Source organism: Mchenga conophoros, linkage group LG2, assembly GCF_057382185.1.
Source record: "Mchenga conophoros isolate Kocher_MC1m ecotype Shallow Benthic linkage group LG2, M_conophoros_male_GT1.1, whole genome shotgun sequence".
Taxonomy (NCBI): Eukaryota; Metazoa; Chordata; class Actinopteri; order Cichliformes; family Cichlidae; genus Mchenga; species Mchenga conophoros.
In genome coordinates this window covers 30,583,568-30,603,444 of record NC_140527.1, presented here as the reverse complement: position 1 = coordinate 30,603,444, position 19,877 = coordinate 30,583,568, and the positions used below count along the sequence as shown (strand labels likewise).

Here is a 19,877-nt window from a genome sequence, read left to right as displayed (position 1 = left end):
TTAATAAGGATCCACGTTGCTGACCAGCTGCTAACATCTTGTGCATCTCATGAATGACCTCTGCTGTTACACAGCACAACAGATTTATTGAGGACAACAGTTTCACTACCTCCGTGTGTTAACTGTGCCCTCACTGTCCAGCAAACTGCTGTGTCATCCTCCCCGCTTTATCCCTCTTATAACCATCCTTTCTCCTCCGCACACTTCACATATTCTCCTTGCTCCACTTTTATTTAAGCGGCAGAGACCTGCCTGTGCTGTTGTAGAGGAAGAGGAGAAGGAAAAGAAAAGGCCGTAATCTCTGTTTAAGATGATCCAGTTTGTCTGCGGCTCATACCCGACACAAATATGGGTGAAAGGGATGATTTGGAGTTGTGTTGATTCAATCAGTGTATTTGTTAGGATTTTTATATTCAGTAGGTTGCAGCATATTTTGTTTCCATCTAATTTAAGGCTTGTATTGCTCAGATGTCCCATTTTGTGTGTTTTAGTCATATATTAGTGCGTCTGTATGTGAAACTACAGGCAAGAGAATTTAGGACATAGCATTAAAATGTGGCTTTATGGACCTGTAAATGACAGTAGAAAAAGAGCATTGCTTGAGACATGGCATGGCACAGTCTGCACCTGTTGACCTGACTTGATTGTGTTTATGTCTGAGTCACAGGCGTGAAGAGAGAAGTGCAGGTTCAGCACAAACTGGGTTACAGAGGCGACAACAACCACCCAGAGGGAGGAGAGCAGATAGGGGTCCCCGCATGGACAAAAGTGCACTGTCCGGGGAATCTGCTCTCTTTAACTTACCGCCTCCATCTTTTCCCAGGATCTTGTCAAGCTTTGAAATCTGCTGTGTCTGACTTTTCCATGTTTCTAAGTAGAGGTGCCAGTGATGACTCCAGCATTGTTTGAGATGTGTGCATTTGTGAAAAGATGTTTATACATTAAGATTGCGTGTCTGGGCATGTTTTTCCCCGCATCTATTAGTTGTTTACAAGCTTTCTGCAGGGTGGGAGCCTAATTAAATTATCTAAAAAGCCGTGTTACGTGTCACATCTTAAGAGCAAGGTGATTTTCTGCCGCCGCTGTCTTTGTTTCTATCCATCTGTCTGCATTCCGCATCACAAAGCTGATCCACCCAGAGATAAAAGAGACACGGCTAGCTAGTTAGCAGGAGTTGGCTGGCACTTCTCCTCCCCACAGACCAGCTTACCGCTCAGCTCGGGCTTTGAATGTCAGTCCTAGTTGAATAAATTGAGGGTCTGACTCACTCCAGATATCATATAAATGCATTCCAGCTACATGACTTTGATGCAGTGTTTCTTTTTAACACTTCAGAAGTGACACCTTGTGTGTAAAAGGGGTGTGAGGCTGGAAGAAGATCTGCACCATCGTGCATTGATCAAAGCCTCTGAGACTGGTCAAGCCACAGGAAGAGAGATGATCAGTTGTGAGGCTGGGGAAATGTGTCAGCGTGATAATGCTGCACATTGAATGATGTCAGTGAGCAGTTATTCTAAGCAAGTAACGTTAAAAAAACTAAATTATATCATGTTATATGTAAAAGTAATTATTTGGGGAAGCATGCAAGCAGGAGAGTCCAGAGAAACAAGGATTTTAAAAATATAATAACCCAGTGACTAAACAATAGGCAGTTGTAGAGTAAGTGGGCGTAAAAGAATCTTGCAACCACAAAAAAAGCTCTTAAAATAAAGTGAGTGAGCAGTAAGGCTTCAAGGCTGGTTGATATTTATAAATCTTTTATTTTAAAAACATATGTAAAATAAGTGTATCATTAATGTGGTTTTATGTTATGTTTTTGTCAATCCATATATTATTTGACCCAATAAACCTTTTTAAATTAGACTACATAGCTCAAAGTGCCTCATTTGGAAAGACCAAAACATCACCAAGACTTTTTAAGGTAGTATAGTCAGTGAACCCTTTTGGGGTTGAGTCGGGAAGAGCATCCGGTGTTAAAAATCTGCTGCGGCAAACGTGGCAGAAGCCAAAAATAGCTCCTCTTCATGCTTAATCAATACTGGCAAAAATAATAATAATTACATATAAAGCTGTAGGTCAGGTTATAATGTGTTACTTAACCTCTAACAGGCCATCTCCTCTATCATCAGCTCTATCTCTGCAGTGATTTTCCAGTCAGCCATGATGTCAGTAAAAACTCCTCCCCTCTCCCGCTCTGGCTCCTCACCCTCCACCGTTGGTCTAGCGAATCGCAGCGGGGCCTCTGCCACCCCTCCGACCTCTCTCAGCCTTCGCTCATCATACAATCAGCTGCTTGGACGAGATGTCATTAAAGAGTCCATGGAAACCGGAAGTTCGGCCACCTTGCCGAAGAGCCGCCAGAGGTACGCGATGACCAGCGTGCGCAGCGCCATGGGGATAAGTGACAACTTGGCTTTGCTGTCTAAAAACCAACCTGTAACCAGAGGACGCGGCCTTCCCACCAAGTCCTCCTCCAGCTCCGCCCTTTACTCCTCTTCTTCCTCTTCCTCGCTGTTTAATACAACTAACCCCAAACTGGTGAAGAATGGCGCCAACATGCAGAGACGAGCTGAGAGCCAGCAGCTGGAGCTCAGCAGGGCCAATACAGAGGGCAAAATTGACAACGATCTCATCAATAATCCCACTTCAGACTGGCTAGAATTTGAGAAAGATAACTCGCAGCTTCCGCCCTTTCGAAGAAGGACCAAGAGCTTCTTGGAGTACCATGGAAAGGGCTGGGATCTGGACCTAAACCAGGGAAACAAAGAGGACAAGGGGGAAAAGAAGCAGCAGCCCTCCCCAGAGAAGGAACAGGCTAGTCCTGCGAAAGAAAGGGAGAGTCAGAAGGAGGAGAAGGCCAGCAGCAAGCAAACCTGCCAGGAAGAGAAGGAGGAGGTTGAGCCGGTGGCGGAGGAGGATGAAGAAAATGATGAGCCCACACCAACGGCAAGACAGCCACTGCTACCTGTGGTAGTCGAAGCCCCTCTTTCCTCCACCCCCTCTTCTTCTAGTAACAGCCCAGAGTGGGTTCCAGACAACCACAACCACCTGCAGAACCAAGTTCCAGCCCAGGTCAAAGAGGAGCTCTGCGCCCAGGTTCAGGCTAGCCCACGCAGCCCTGCAAAGCCTCCCCGAAGCACCCAGCCCCGGGTGATCAAGGTGGAGCTACACCCCAACAACGAGAACCAGTTTCTTCAGCAGTACCCACCCTCTTCACCTAAACAGGCCAGAGCTGCAGAGAAGACCACGCCTACCAGGAATCGTGCGCCCCCTCCTCAGCCTGAACCAGAAACCGGCCTTCCAAAAGTGGGCTTAAGAATGGATCTCACTCCTGAGACTCCATCAGAAGATGAAGACTCCAGTTGGACCACCCTATCTCAGGAGTCACCCTCTCCACAGACTCCAAAAGAGACAGGTTCAGTATATATATCTGTGTGTGTGTGTGTGTGTGTGTGTGTGTGTGTGTGTGTGTGTGTGTGTGTTTGTCTTGCCATCTGATCGTTCCCTTGAAAAATTTCCATAGCTGTGTCAGCCTTTAATCATGCCTCAATTACACCTTCCTTTCATTCCTCCTCTCTCTCCATTTCTCTACCTCCTACAGACTGTCTGATCTGGAAATTTATCAAAGGCATTACATTAAGCAAGCAAGTCACTTACTCCAGTGAAATACTGCTGGAACCTTTAAGCCCCCTGTAAACCCCATGTGGTGCAGAGATGATTAGGATGGGCATAATGACAGGATAGTGCAGATAGCAGTTTGTGAAGATGGAAGAGAATTCAGGAAGAAGAGAAGAGGAGGGCTGGCTGTAGTAAAATATTATTGTAGAGTATAAAGCACAAGTTCAGGGACAGGCTGACCACATCTATCTTATATATATGTTTTTATCTTGTTGTTTTTTTGTTTGCTTTATTTTTGCAGAGCCCATCTGTGTGTAATACTATCTGAATGATAGTATGTGTTTATTTGTCACTGTCATCCTGCAGCAGATGTATGGGTTGAAGGGGAGCTGCCCCCAGGCTGGCGGGAGATCTCAGACTCATCAGAGGTCTATTTTTGGCACGTGCCCACCGGCACTACGCAGTACGACCGACCTGTTGCCTCAAGCAAACACACCGTTTCTAGCAATGATGCTGAGAATGACCCACAACAGGTCACACAGGACTCCCTTAAGCCACCCAATGAGGTGAGACGACCCAGAGAACTAAATAGACTTCAAGATTAAAAGCACGTTTAAAAGTATAATGAGATCTTTTATGTATAAGATCTTAACAGCATTATGTATCTTAACGCTCTCAGTCAGGATTTAATTCTGCTGAATTTTAACCGCAGCAAACAGATGTAGATGCAGATGTTTAAATATAATGTATTAATGCAGATACTTTTAAAAAGTTCCCTGCGTTTTCTTTGAGAGAAATTTATGTTTAGATGTTCACTATATGGGATTTTCGTCCTTTGGAGATGTCAACCCTACACTTTTTACACTACATAACTACAAGCAGATGCTGATGAACAGTAAGATGTGGTTGAAAGGTCTGAAAAAGCTTCAATTTACAAATTTATTTTAAAAAAATGTTGCTTTTTCGAACAAGTCCATGTAGTGGCTTGTAAAAAAAACCCAACACAAATTAAAAGACAGGCTTTACCATCTTCTGTGTTGTGTTTAGAAAGAATCCTCCATATATGAAAGCTGCTGCTGATCAATGATGTACCTTCCATCATCAGTCTGTTTGTGCAGCTCTGTGTCTCTCACCCTGGATCCCTTACGGTCTCTCTGTCATCACCCATCTGTCTCTCCCACAGCGCCCCAGCAGCCTGATATCCGACAGCTCCGTGGAGCCGGTACCCTCGCCCTCTGGATCCTCCCCCTCCCCTTCCTCCTCCTCCTCCACCCCTTTCAATGACATCACCTCTTCTGTACAAAGTCTCAACACCACCACCACCTGCACAGCCACCGTAAGTCACAATTATTGAAACTGTCTCTTTTTTTATTTGAGAAGAAGTCGGTTGTTTAAAAATACAAAGATTTATTTCCTTTCTGAATATCTGTTTTTTTTTCATGCTCCAGGATCTAAAGGACTATCCAGTCTATCCTGATCCCAGTCTTAAGGCATTTGAAGGAGCTACTCTTCGCTATGCTTCACTCAAGCTCAAGTAATAGTCACAGACATACTCACACTTAGTGCTACAGACTTTCTTCTTGTGTGGCAAGGACTCAGTCATGATATTTTGCATGTATTCACGTGTAAAATGTGATTTTAATGTGGCTGTTTTAATCCCTGATGTTTCTCTGCAGCCCTCCTGCCCAGCTAGAGACAGTGGACCTTAACAGCACATTCTCTGATCCGGAGGCAATGGTAAGTTCAAAACAACAACATATAATAACACAGGCTTTATAATGGCATCTGAAATAACTATAATATGCTGGGATTTTTACTAAATAAAAATGCTCACTGAATAGAGAGCGTTCTTTATAGTTTGATTATTTGTTTTCTTGTGGTTTACTATAGCCAGCAGGGGCGAAGTTACAGGCATTTACAATACAGTTAAAGGCCCCAAAACAAGTAATGTCATTTGTGAGGAGGCTTATGAATAGCTTACATTTGTGTGTGTGTGTGCGTGTGTGTGTGTGTGTGTGTGTGTGCATGTGTGTGGTTTTATTTACACTTTAAAAACTTGAACCTTTCAAAAAAAGAAAATACTGCTAATGAGAGGAAGTCACCAGGCAGTGCATGCAATGATGTAATGCACCTGCTCCTTGCTCTCTCTTTCTGATTGCTGCAGTGCCACGCAGTGGTCACTTCATGAACTGACACATGGTGAACGCATTCACAGCAAAAGTATTTTTAGCTGCCCCCCTGTGGACGAATCTCACGTACACATGCTTAAGCATAGAGATGCTGTGATGCCTGAATATAAGAGCAGTCTAATGGAAGGGGATGCTACTTAACATATAACAATAGAGATAAAGAACAACAGAAAGAGCAGTCTTTTGAGTGGAAGTTGTTGGCTCAGATGGAACAAAATTGAGTATATTACAGCAAAATTATTTATATTTATATATCCCCCACCCCATTTATATAGCTCTGAGGGAATTGTGGGGATTAAGATATGGACTTAGAAAGTGTGAACGTTTATTGAGGAAGAAACCCAAAGGGAATTTTATGGCCAGTGGAAAAAAGATTGTGCGTGTGGGTGTGTGTGACAGCTTAAGAGATGCCTCCTCTCCTCAGCAGAAAAGAAACCTCCTTGATATGTTAGTGAGTGAGGAAGAGAAGAGAGGATGGTGATAGCTGCTGACCTGAGGCAATCAAAATTGCCCCCCCCCCCGGATACACACACACACAGACACACACACACAGTCTTTCATAGTTTATGTGTTGTCTTTCACGTCAGGCAGCTCTCAGTTACTGCTGAGTTGTTCCTGCACACTACACTCTCTCACTGTAAGCATTATTAAATTACAGCTGAAACTTCTGTGTGTGTGTCTCATATTCATGCGCTGTGTGGATTTGTGTACCTTGGTTAAAATTTAAATAAATGATAACAGTAATCATTGAAGTGTTTTGTGCACCTTTGTTTGTACTTATAATAAGATTATAACCATCATGTTACATCCTGAGATCTTTAATCATGGTAGCATTCAACAACAAGAAACACGAGCACTTACACAGGTTTTAAATAAACAACCAGAGTGCTTAAACCTATTTTAAAATGATCACCAAACATATCCAGTAAACTTGATCATGACAGTCTGTGGAGTGACATCCTGGACCTCACTCGTGTGCTGTAGTTGTGCACACACGTACACATATTTGTTGTGCTGATTATTAGCGATATCACAGAGTCTGTGTCTCTTCCAGTCATTTCCAGTGAGATCTCTGGGCTGGGTGGAGATGGCCGAGCAGGATTTGTGTGAAGGGAGGAGCAGCGTGGCTGTCCACCACTGTATCAGACAGCTGTCCTACTGCAGGAGGGACATACGAGACTCGGCCGGTGTCTGGGGAGAGGTCAGTCCAAAAGAGATCAGCTCAACATACAGTATACACTGTTTACATGTTTATGAGTCAGTATTGCTGCGTGTCAGTGGAGAACCGGCGTTACTGCCGGCTGCTTTGTACATTGATGTCCATCAATTTATAATTTTGTGCTATTAGACATTTGTTTGAAATGATGTCACAAATAGTGCATAAATTAAATTACAGTGATGTGTGTGTGTGATGTGAAATCATAATAGTTCCTTGAGTCCAACTGAAAATGCCTCGCAGGCACACATTGTAGGAAGAAGGTTTATGAGTGCACAACCTCTGATGTATATGTGAAGTCAGTGAACTGTTGTTCCTGGCTATTAGTGATGTGTCGGTCGCGAACGAAATAGCTCTTAGAGCCGGATCTTTGACGTGAACGACGCGAGCCGGCTTCTTATCGCGAGCCGTTTTTTTTTTTTTTCCTTTCTCTCACCCTCTCTCTCGCACTTTTTTTCTGCTTCACTCCCCATGCGAGCCTTGTGCTTTGCGCTGGGAAGAGGGGGAGGGGCGGTAGTTTCACTCGCAGTAGCACAGAAACAGAGCAGGAGGGAAAGAGAGAAAGAGAGCCAGGGACAACAGCACCACATTAGAAAGGTATAGTAATCATCCACAACTATTTTCAGTTGCAGACGATAAAGGATTCAGAAAGTTTATTCATGCAGGTCCATATGACAGAGAATATGCATCTTCTTTTTGTTTTCATATTTTAATTTATATTTAATTGTGTTGTGGTTTGCAGTGTTTTGTGTTGTTTCACTTTAAATTTGTTTAAAAGGAAAAAGCTGAAAATTTAAATAGTTAAAAGTTGAAATGTGAACAGTTGGTTTTTGTATTCAAAACAGTTACGAACTCTGAAGCACGTGGTGTGTGGTAGTAGTTAATTATTTTAATAGATATGAGTGCTTGTGTATAAATACACAAACAATACACACATGCTTTCAATTGTGTAATTTAAGTGATCTAGGTAGCTCTGATTTGGAAGTTCAGTTAAAGCTAGAAATGTGTTTTGGAGTTTGTATGTGTTTTGTCTCTAGGGGCCACCGCATATATTTATATATAAACATATATAAATAAAACCACTTTTTTTTTACATTAGTAATTCCTTTTGTGCATAATTTTATATTATTGTTATTAATAAATTAATTAAAGCAACATAACAACCTGAAGAGCCGGTTCGGAGCCGAAGGAGCCGGCTCTATAGTTTTCAAAGTACTGTCAAGTTGTTTTTTTAAATCATGTTGCAACAAATTATATAACTTACCTCACAAAAACCTCTGGCTGGCTTGTGGATGACAGCACTGATGTATCCTTGGTTGCTATCTTGCAGGGCAAAGGGATGCTTTTAGTGCTTCAGGATCGCATGTTAACTCTTGTTGACCCTGATGATCGCAGCTTGCTCCACTCTCAGCCAATCAGCAGCATCCGTGTCTGGGGTGTTGGCAGAGACCATGACAGGTAGGGAGGACATTACAGAAATCTTTACTAAAACCATGCTGTTCTGTTTTTATAACTCTTCCGTTGTGGAGGCGATATTTTGATGACCTTCCCTGATGAATTTCAATAAACATGTGGTTTAACAACCATTAAAATAGTTTTAAGGTTTTCCAAAGGGTAACTGGAAGGGCCACCCTCATTCACTTCTGACACAAACCCAGTAATCTTGTTGTATAAGCAGCCCTGAAATATGACAGAAACTGTTCAGTTAAAAAAGAGTTTCAAGGGTTACTCCTAATAGACATGAGTAAAGAGTTAATGACTGCCATTCTTAGTGAAACAGACAAGAACCCACACAAACATGTTGAGCAGATAATCCTTCTGTATATGTGCAAACACAGTTTTATACGGGAACCTTTTAAACTGCATGTGTGTAAAACACTCAGGAGTTTTAACTAATCATCAGAGAACAGCATCAGCCTTGTTATTATTCAGTCTGTATTTTCACAGACTGTGCTAAAACTCCACAATTATTCCTAATGCTTCACTTTCACACTGAGGACCTATGGGGCCTTTAGTCATTTGGCAATATCCCATAGTCTTGGTTTTCACTTCTCACCATTGAGCTGACAGTGTGCTGAGGGCAGCGTAGCTGCTAATGAGGGGAGCTGGCCAAGCCCTCATTGATATGAGCCGCTCTGGGTTTCCATTAACCTGCATATTAACCTATACACTCGTGTGGAAACGTTAGCGCTGATGCATGGCATGCATGGATTTCATATGTATGAGACACCTATGTGCATTTGGAAGCTTAGCACAGACAGAGCAAAAGTCTTGTGAACACAAAATGCTAAAAATCTAAGCACTTTAAAACGTTTTGGTTTTTTTTTTTGAGGATTTACTTTAAAGATGTGTCAAATGAAATCAAACGAGAAGATGGGCTGGAGGTTTCAGTCCAAGAAACGGTCGGGTCCTGACATGTGTAATCAGCTGTTAAAGAATCGGGTGAAAATGGAGTTTAAAATAGAGTCTGTGTAAAAGGCTCACTCGCACTCAGCCATGCTTGTTACCCCCTCTCCTTCTTCCTGCCTCAGTGTCTCTCTGTCTATCTTATTTCCGTCTTTCTCTTTTAAGTACTGCTATAGTCTCTTTCTCGCTCTCTCTCTTTCTCTCTCAGAGCATCCCTCTCATCCTCCCACTCTTCTCCATCCCTCCTGTCTTCCTCCTTTTTGACTTCCCCCAACAACAACACTACAGCAACATTAGCTGTATGTGTGCGAGTGAGATAAAGAGAGTGAAATAAAGAAAGAAAGTCCCTCCACCCTCTTCCATCTCTGAGGATTGAGGAACTTTCAGTGGCTGTCTCTCTCAGCGGTAATGGATAAAGCGTGTAGTGGAAAGAGGAGGGGAGGGTCATCTCAGGATAGCTCTCCCTCTTATCCTTTATTCCCTCACTGCATCTCTTTCTCTCACTTATAACATTACAGCTTCCCCCACCACCACCACCCCACCACCACCCCCACCTCACCCAGCAGCTCTTTAAAATCTGCAGGGTGCAGTCTTGCATTCCTCTGCTTGGTTTTACGCTCATGACTTTTGGATGTACCACAATCAGAATGAAAAAGTCAGAAACACTCTTGCTCTCATACGTCACAAAAAGGAAAACATTTACATTCACTCTATTAGATACATGTTCATACATAAGTAACTAAAACAATATTTTCTTCAATGCTTTCGATATCCATTTAAGAAGTAAAGTGCTTAGCATGTGGTCCAGGGGACAGGATGAATCCACTGGGATTTTTTGTGAAGCCGCTTTCATGGTGATAAGTTGTTTGGGACTGATGTGAAAAACTGGATAGCTTGGCCTTCAAACCAGCACAGGGTGTTAAAGCTTTTCCATGTATGCAGCAAATTGTTTTACAGCAACCTGCATTGCAGTTTGTGCGTGTGCAATTGTATCTGAGATTATTTTGCCACAGGTTGGAATTTTTGCTCTGTTAGTCCTGCCACTAGAGTGCACTGTAATCAAAGCCTGCTCATGGAGAGAAGCTTGCAGCTGAATCCTCAAAAGTATATGTGAGCACCCCTGCTCCTGTGGACTGAGATGATCATTTTCTCCCGGGTTGATTATTTTAAACAGTGCCTGTTAAACAGCATTAGTAGAAAAATGAAAAACTTGGTTGTTTGTTTTACAGCTGTGATTTTTATTTATTCTTGTAGGAGTGTGCTTTTTCTGTCACTACTGAGTGATTAATATTTTTACATTTGTTAATTTGCTCAGTTATTTTGTGACAGTCTTGGAGTGATACTGTGATCCTGTGAAGCGTTGGCGAGATGTTGCTGACGTCAGCTTCTTCGTGTCATGCGTTGCTTGGTTATTCTTCTTATTTTTAATGTTATGTGCTCTGTCTAAAAAAAAAAAAATGACTGACCCACACAAAACCCTAACATTAACCACATCTAATCCCTTTGTGGTTAAACTGGAGCCAGGTCTGTATAGAAGCAACTCCTGCAGGGAGGTTTGAAAAGTCTCCATAGAGCTGAGATTGTAATAGCAAAAACTTTAGGAATAGCCAGGTTTTGGTAGTCCACTATATGTTTTGTATGATTGGCAGCTCAGTGTGCTGCCTAAGTGGTTGACTTACTTGCCTGCACACTGTGTGTGTATAAAGTCAGACTGGTAATATTGTTAACTGACTGAAGCTGGTAGGCGGTGAAAGACATGCAGAAGAGAAATGTCTTTCTTAATTATGTTTAAAAGGCCATAAATTGACAGGGAAAGAGGAGGAGGCAGAGGTGAAAGATAAAGGCTGTTTCTGAAAGCAAGCATAGAAGATAGCTCGCACTTTGCTCTCTCTCCATCAGCTGTCTCTTTCTTTAACCATCTATCTGTGGAATATTCCCAGTCTTGTCCCGAATGTTCGCTCTCTCGCTCTCCTTCAGCTTGATTCAATATGAATGAGTCCCCCCGTCTCGTAAGCAGGGCGGGACGATGGTAGAGGAGGGGTTAGCGCTTCGATGAAGTCATGAGGCTATATCTGGAGCACTCAGCAAGTCTGACCGCGTGCACGCCCAAATTGCGCGTGCACGCTGTTCACATTTATGTGTATGCATGCGGACTTGAACTGATGAAGTCATAGGTCTAAATCCGGAGCGCTCTGTTTGTGTGTGATGGTGAATGAGTGGGTGTGCATGTGTTTTCCCCCACTTTTCCCATCCCATCTTTCTGTCTGTGCTATTTCCACTCTTTGTCTCCAGCGCTCTTTCTGCCTCCCTCCTGTGCCATTGGCTGCACAGCTTTGCCTCTTCTTCTTCTTCTTCTTCTTCTTTCTGACTCTCTTTCTTTGTCCTGCCACTGCACTTTAGTGGGGTTGAAGCCCCCTCTTTTTTCCCAGTTTCACTCAGACAAGAGAAGGAGAGACAAAGATAGGACGAAGGCGAGAAGATACTCAAGACAAACAGTGAGAGAACGGGGAATAAAGCGCGGCACTGCTTTTGAGAGAGTGTGTCGGGAATGATCAGCGTGATGGAAAGCCAATAAGAAAGGGAGAGAGGCATGCTTCCCTGCTTGCACTTTACACAGCAGGACCTCGCAGGACACTCTCCGGACCAGGCAAGCAAAGCGAGGGAAGCCGGCTGTAGGGGAAGATAGAGAGAGAAAAGGTGTAGCGGAAAAAAGTGGAGGAGGAGTGGGAGAAGGAAGGGGGAGGGGAAGAAAAGAGGGAGAGGAGAAGGGGCAAGAAGCCTCAGAGGATTAAAAAAAAGGATAAGAAGAAAAAGAGAGGAAGCAGACAGGAAGAGATTTACCCTGGGGTACTGCTGCGAAGGGGCTGTAGCAATGTCACCGCGGCGAAGGAGCTAACGAGGCAGAGAAGTAGTTGTCGGTAACGGGTCGAGGATGCCTGCTTGTGTGAGTACTCTGATCTGTAGTTCATTCAGTCCTCTATTCCCCATCTATCTATCCATCCATCCATCCATCCATCCATCCATCCATCCATCCATCCACAAAGCCATCTATACACTTACAGTGACCCATTACCACCTCTCTTTCCACCTTACTATCACCCTCTCTAGCCTTTCTGATGATTTCTAACTGCTCCGTTTGTTTAAAGGACACAGCACACGTCCCTTGGCCCTACTTTTTCTAATTAGCTTTCCCTTGATTTTTTCACTCATTTACGTCTCAGCTTCCTGCTGTGTGTTTGACTTCAAGCTGTGTACCTTGTCCCTCTGACTCTCTCTCTCTCTCTGGCTTGCCAGCAGGTGTAGGGATGCAGGCTGTTGGCAGCAGGTTTGCAGCCAGAGTCACTGAGACAAGAGCAAGACATTCATTCAGGGAGTCAGATGAGAAAGAAAAGGCATAAGAGCAAAAGAGAAAAGAAAAAGATGAAGTAGGCAAAGGAGGGATGAGAAAGACAGGATTAACGGGTTTGGATATGCTGCAGGGATTTTTTAAAGTGTCTGTCATGGCTGTTTGGAGCTGTTTGATATGTGTGTGTATGGGTGTGTAGGCTTGTGTGTGTGTATTCTGCAGACATATACATCATGAGCTTAAACCTTAATTAGTTTAAATACCTCGGTGTGTGTGTGTGTGTGTGTGTGTGTGTGTGTGTGTGTGTGTGTGTGTGTGTGCATAGCAGAAGCTACTATATGCATACAGGGAATTTCCCTTTCTCTCTCCTAGCAGAGGATGAGGAGGAGAAAGCGGGAAGAGGGATGAGCAGGGAAGCACTAAGCGTAGAACAAAAAGCCACAGAGAAATGATTTATGGCATCAGAGAGGCCCTGTCTTCTTGTTTTCGTGTCTTTGGCATGTGACACTTGTTAGGATTGAGACAACGCCGTTGAAAACCCAATAATGTACGTTTTTAATAGTATCTTTGCGCCAGCCTGCTGTCTATGTCCCTTTTTCTACTATTTAAATGAACTAATGTTACCTGTTTTCACTAATGGCTCAACGGCAGATGCTCGAGTTCACACCCACACACACAAGCAGAAACATATCATACCAACACACTCCAACAAATGCACACTGATTCCACATTTCATTCATATTCATTAGTGGGGAGCAGTGAGACCCTGCTCGCCTATTCCCTCCAGCGCTCGCTTATTTCCCCCCACTGCTTGACCTTCTATGGACAGGCATGGCATAGAGAAGAGAAGAGAGCCCGTGTATCATAAATGTTTTAATGCTGAACACACTCTTGCGTTCTCCTCCATTTATGTCAGTGAAATGAGTTTGCATGTGCGTGTTTGACTTTTCATATCCGCTCTTCGAGCTGTTTCAGTCATGATGCCCCAGTGTAACCACAGCCTGTTTGCTGATGTCAAGGCCTTTGTGGCTTTAATTAACATGCAAGACCCCACTGATGGCCCACAGGGACAGAGCCCGAACACCTAGACCCACTCGATAGACGCCAGAGTGATTGATGACCTTTCCTCCCCAGTCCTGCACCGATTTGAGCCCTATGCCTACGTCTTTCTTTCCCGGCAAGTCATCGCTCCTCTGCGTCAGCTCCTTCCATTTACCCACAATCCATCACTCCCACTTCTCCGCACACATACACGCAGCCCTTGTCAGGATGTGTCCACCCAGCAACCCAGAAACCCTCATTCTCCAAAGGGTCATTATGATGTTGTGTCCCCTCATCTCTCTCCAACCCACAGTCCAATGTCTCACACACACACACAGACACACACATGCATTCACACAGACAGAGAATTACAAACAATAAGCTTTGCAAAAAAAGCTTCCTTCTTTCTCTCTCAGTTTGCTTTTTCACTCTCTGTCTTACATTAGCATTGTTAGGCACACCTGCTGTAATCCTTGTCTTCCTGACAGATTACTCCTCCCGTTCCCCCTATAGATTCCCTCCCTGGCCCCGCCAGCCAATAAATCTCCTCACAGATAAAACTCTCCCTGGTCCTAGCCATGGTGGGCACAGATGTGAGCTGATGTTAGCTGATCATACAAGGCTGAACGCAGCGGGACCCTTGTGCAGTCAGTGTCTGCCTGTAGCTCTTCCATTTATTCAGACTACAGAGACTGTTTAAGCTGAATATATTTGAATACTTTAACACTGTTTTGTTTGAGCTTTTGATTACGTTTTCAGCCGGCCTGCAGCAGACATGTCTACTATGATGACTATATCAGGTGGTAAATTAACCTCCTGTCATTTATTTTCAAAGTTTACACATTTAATGTTTCTTAGAAATATTACCTCAGCTCCCTCTACTCACAAAAACTCAAAGAAATGATTTAAAACCTCTAATTGGTAAACATGTTCGTGGTCCACTTGATTTGATAACAGCACTAAGCTGAACATTAAATGGATAATTGGTCGGCTCTGAAAGCTCAGAGTCTGTTTCCCTTGTTGCTTGTGTGGACTTTTACAAGCCAACTATAAAGGAACCCTAATCAAGTATAGTTTTAATTGCTCTGAAAATCTAACAGCATTTAATTGTACAGCTCAAATAATTCAGTGGGTATGTAATTAACGATTCTTTTCATTATGAATGAAAAATGATTATTATTTTCTAAAATGCATCTTTTTTATCTACAAAGTGCCAGTAAAACGCTGGAAAGTGTTCTTTATGCTCACAGTGACATCTTCAGATGTCTACCAATAATGCATACCCAAAAAATCAAACAAACTTTAATATTATATGAAACTATTTCAGATGGACTTTCTAATCATTTCAATTATATCTTCTATTAGGCCTTTTAGTTAAATTACAACAAATATAGCATTAGTAGTGTCTAACATCACAACTGCTATTGATAAAAGCATCCAGGTGATTTTTTGTTTTTCCTAGGGAGAGAATATCGATCATTCTCCCTACTGAGCTTCTTGTTGTTTGCAGTGGTGATGGACAGGCTGACAGCTACCCAACGCAATGGACAGTACACAAGAGAGGTAGAGAAAAGTGTAGACAGAGTGGAGTGGGCGGAGATGAGTGTAACGGGTGACTTGTGACAGAAGGATAGCAGTAAAAGGGAAAGAGAAAGCGAGACCTGCTATAATGTATGGTTTGGAGACGATGGCACAAAAAAAGGCAGGAGGTGGAGCTGGAGGTGTTAAAGTGTTTATTGGGAGTGACCAGAATGGACATGGATTAGTAATTCAATTTATCAGATGGACAGCTTAGGTTGGCCAAACCTAAATATGGAGCTGGCAGGCAGGAGGAAACGAGGAAGACCACAGAGAAGATTGATGGATGTAGTGAAAAAGAACGCACAGAGGGCTGATGTAACAGAGGAGGATGCGAGGGGTAGGGTGAGATGGAGGCAGATGATCCACTGTGGCGACCCCTAAAGGGAACAGCCAACAGAAGAAGAAGAACAAGAAGAACTACCACTCTGTATTTTTTCGCTGGTTTTGCCTGCCCCACCTGCAGTGGCTCTATGCCCCACCAGTGGGGCCCATGCCACAGTTTGAGAACCAATGATTTAAAGAGCTAGGTCTCAGATATTTCTGCCTGCAGCTAAAAAAGATGGGAATGAAATAGTGATGATGTGTTCTTTAAAAAAAAAAAAAATCCACTTGAAAAATTCAACAGCAGCAACATTTCTTTAAAGCTGAACACAGCATCCTGTATCTTTAAAACAACTATCTGCATTGTGTTTGCTCCACTGAGGAATTCAGCAAATCCAGTGTACTCCAGTTTACTATATCGCATGTGCAGGAAATGTAGTGATTTATGGCACATGCAGCTAATTAGGTTACATGCAAATGATCCAAACGGCACAGTAACTCCACTCCACTAGTCACCGAATCCCTGCGCTCTCTCCCACACTTTGTGACACATGTTGGTAGGGTACATGAAGAGGGGCGTCTCACTGATGTGACATCTCACTGAAGCTTTGTCGAGAATATTGCGCTCATGTACGAAAACACACGCACGCGCTCACATAGTTGCACACACCAGTGAATTGTGATGTATAAATGATCAAGAGCAGAGAGAACAGCAGGACATCATCTTTCCCCTGCTCTCTCGTCCACCCAGCATCCCTCTTTTTTCCTCCCCCCACTCATCTCTTGTTCCCCTCTCTCTCTCTGTCTGTCTGTCTGTCTCACCCACCCACCTAACTCTACTCTTAAATATGTAATGAAAAATGACGAGTGTTGACACATGGGTACTGTGTGTGCTCCCTCTGCATGTTGCCCCTCCTTCCCTCCCTCGTTTGCCTCTCTGCCTCAACGAATGCTCGGATTTGGGTCACAAAGCTGCATCAAAATAAACTGGGGTTGCGTGTTTTCCTTCCTCTCAGTATAACATTTTTTTTTTTTTTTTGTGAAGAGAAATTGGCCTCAAATGTATTTTGAGTTATCCTTGTGCTCAGTCATTTAAAACCATGCTGTATATAGTGCCGTATAGAGTGTATACAGGGGGGAAATGTCTGAGCTGTAATCAAGGGGGGAGAAAATGTTTATTATTTAGATGAAAAAAAAAGTCTTCCTAGAAATTACACCCCTCTGTAATCCACTCTATATGACCCAATTTAAACGCAGCTTTTTTGGATATGTGTGAGCGTGCACATATTTATCCGCCAAGGCAGAAGATGCTCAAATATTTTGAGGCGTTTGTATGCGCAGAAAGCCGTCTGAAGATCTGTGAAGTTGGCGTTCTGCGCGTAAAATATTAATAACCATTCAGATTGTCATTTGTGCATTTGTAAAATGTTTTACATGTGTTCAGATTGCTTGAGGATGAATCAAATGCAGGCGTAGCTGCTGCTGTAAACAACATCAACTGGCTGCTCAATTCGCACAGGCAGCGTCGTGCGCCGCGTTCGCTGCTTAATACACCGTAGACAAGAGTTTTATTTTTATTTCGACTTGATTTTGTCCCAGTTCTTTGCCGCCTCTGGCAATATTGGTGATAGTGTGTTCTTGTCTCTCTGCCTGTGAGTGTGTATATGTGTGCCTAGAGAAACAAGGAGTATGTGTCATGTGGTACCTCTGATGCAGAGGAGGTTGGAGGGGGGGGGGACTCAAGCCCCGGGTGCTCGTTTTGCTTCTCATCTTGGTGCTGTAAACAAGTTTACGGTGTAGGATGGTAATTACGTGCAGACATTTTACATTAGGCTCTAATGGCTGTGGGTCATGACTAATTCACCAGGTCGCAGAGGGGTTTACCCTGTTCAGCTGTCGCACACAGGTTTAAGTGTCGGAGTGCAACTGTGGAAGAGGTTTAAGTGATGCTGCTTTCACTTAGTTCCAAATTAGCTCAAAACATGGACTCTCTTTTGTATTTTTTATCACTTTGATGCCTGCTATTAGAAGGAGCAGTTCCACGTTTTCTGGAATAAGGAGACCGATGCTACATGTATATCAGTGTTTGCTCATCACCTCAGATATTTCAGTTTATATGCAAAAGCATATGCCAACAACATATATGAGGTAGCTACATGTCAGCAAGTCAACTTTAGTTACATTGTCCTAAATCACAGTTATGTCTTCTCCAAAGAACTGAAAGATATGATTCTGTAGGTAAGAGAAGGCGGAAAGTGCAGCGAAATCCAACATAAAGAAAAAGAATGACAAAGGAAAAGTACACAAGTAGTAACAAAAAATGTACTGGGAGCTTTAACACTTATAAGATCGAGCGTTATAAATGTTATTTTCCTCTATATTTCAGCACAAAGTTTTCTGTTAAAAACTGCTACTATTAACCACATATTTCTAAATAAAATATCTAATGGGCCACTTCATCCAAGTCATTATGCAAAATTATATCAACTAATTATCAAAGGTGTAAATGGGCAATGATTGATTTTTTTTTTTACTAATCTATACACAACTAAAAATACTGGAGATGCATGTTTTCTACAACTGGATTTTCCCATTTTTCTCATTTTGTGCGGTGAAACAAACAAATCCTGATCACAACTAATTTATCGACTCATAAATTGTGTCATGTGAAAAAGAAATTCTAAGATTTTATGTATCAAGACATAATAATAATTTATCTAGATTTATCTGGATTTTATACTAGGTTTAAAATATGGTTCCACCTCAGACGAACACATAACTTAAAACACTGTGTTGATATTTGTTTACAATTCCACACAACCGATACCTGTTCAGTTGTACCATCATGAATTTTAACATTTAACATGCTACCTGAGGCCTGTACAGTCTGAGCATGACCTCGGGGTGTGTTTCCAGGGATGCCCACTCCTGGGAAGTTTGGCAGCTGTCTTGAATGTTTTCCACTTGTGAAAATTATTTTTTACTGTAGAATTATGGAAAATCTACAGTTAAATTGTTCAGAAAAGTCCTTATAACCCTGCCCAGACTGATGGGCGGCAACAGTTTCTCTAAGATCACTGCTGATTTCTCTGTTTCTTGGCATTTTATTAACCAACACAACAAACTTCCAAAACATCTGCTTTTATAAAGGTGCTCAGACCTCCTTACGATCAGTTAATCAGAGGTATTTGATTCACCCTGTTAGTTTCTATGCGCGCAGTAACGGTATACTATAATATGTCATTTATCATTGTTCACCCAGACGCATAAAATCTTAGAATCAAAAGAGGATGTACTTCCCTTTTTACGTGACTGTGACTATTTAAAACACCGGACGGACACGAGGACTACAAAACTGATGACACACAACAAATAAACGGCAGCCTCTGCCATCAGTAAATGGCAGTCAACAAGGCGAATATCAGCCAATGCTGATGTTCTGTTGATAAGTCGGTGCAGTAAATACCTGACTGCGCACCACAACACAGCATCAATACTGCAATAAAACTAAGCTAATTACTGTCAGCAGCTCAGTACAGTCCTATTTGTAAAGGCTTTGTAAAGTGTGCACTTTGTGCCTCATGTATCTGGTTTTTATCTTTGATTTTTATGCCCTTTTTTATCACCATATTCTGCATTCCATTACAATAAACTACAATTTACTGCCGTGATGAGCCACATTTGCTGTTTTTTGCAAACACAATTATCGACACTCAGGGGTCCAATTTAAAAAAAACAAAAAAACAAAACAGCTTTTGTGCTGGAAAGTTAACTGAGTTTTGACTAACATGTGCAGATTATAATTGTCTGTAAGCAGCTTAGAATGGCTATGAAAGCATTTGTAGACCAGTAAACAGAACTGTTATCTCTAAATTTGTCTTCCAGTATTAACATCAATTTTTTTATGGAAGTCGAGAATTTGCACTGATAAAATTAGTCAGGTTTAATTGTGCATTTCCTTACTGTGGATGATTTTATCTTGCATCAGATTTTCAAGTAAGCTAGCAAACAAAGAGACTCACTCAACAGTTCAAAAAAAGTAGAATAATTGGAAGGAAACTGTTTCCAAATATCAATATACCTGACAGCTCTTTTGTTATTCTCTTTGCAGCATGATGAAAGGGCAATCCTCTAAATCGCTTTCTAGCTGTTGTTTCAG

The 19,877-nt window shown here is 42.4% G+C and overlaps 1 protein-coding gene across 2 annotated transcripts in view; it reads left to right on the top strand.

Moving 5' to 3' along the window:
- The window catches only part of LOC146582282 (amyloid beta precursor protein binding family B member 2-like), a 38,299-nt gene that overhangs the window by 981 nt on the left and 17,441 nt on the right, over nt 1-19,877 (top strand). Inside the window, exons 2-8 of one of the 2 annotated variants that reach the window (XM_085293777.1) lie at nt 2,130-3,415; nt 3,988-4,184; nt 4,802-4,954; nt 5,067-5,152; nt 5,295-5,355; nt 6,862-7,008; nt 8,354-8,481. In XM_085293777.1, the coding sequence (XP_085149903.1) occupies nt 2,161-3,415; nt 3,988-4,184; nt 4,802-4,954; nt 5,067-5,152; nt 5,295-5,355; nt 6,862-7,008; nt 8,354-8,481 (2,027 nt within the window). In that variant the 5' untranslated portion in view covers nt 2,130-2,160. Of the gene's footprint in view, nt 1-2,129; nt 3,416-3,984; nt 4,185-4,801; nt 4,955-5,066; nt 5,153-5,294; nt 5,356-6,861; nt 7,009-8,353; nt 8,482-19,877 lie in introns of both variants that reach the window. The other variant, XM_085293769.1, reaches the window with a different exon arrangement.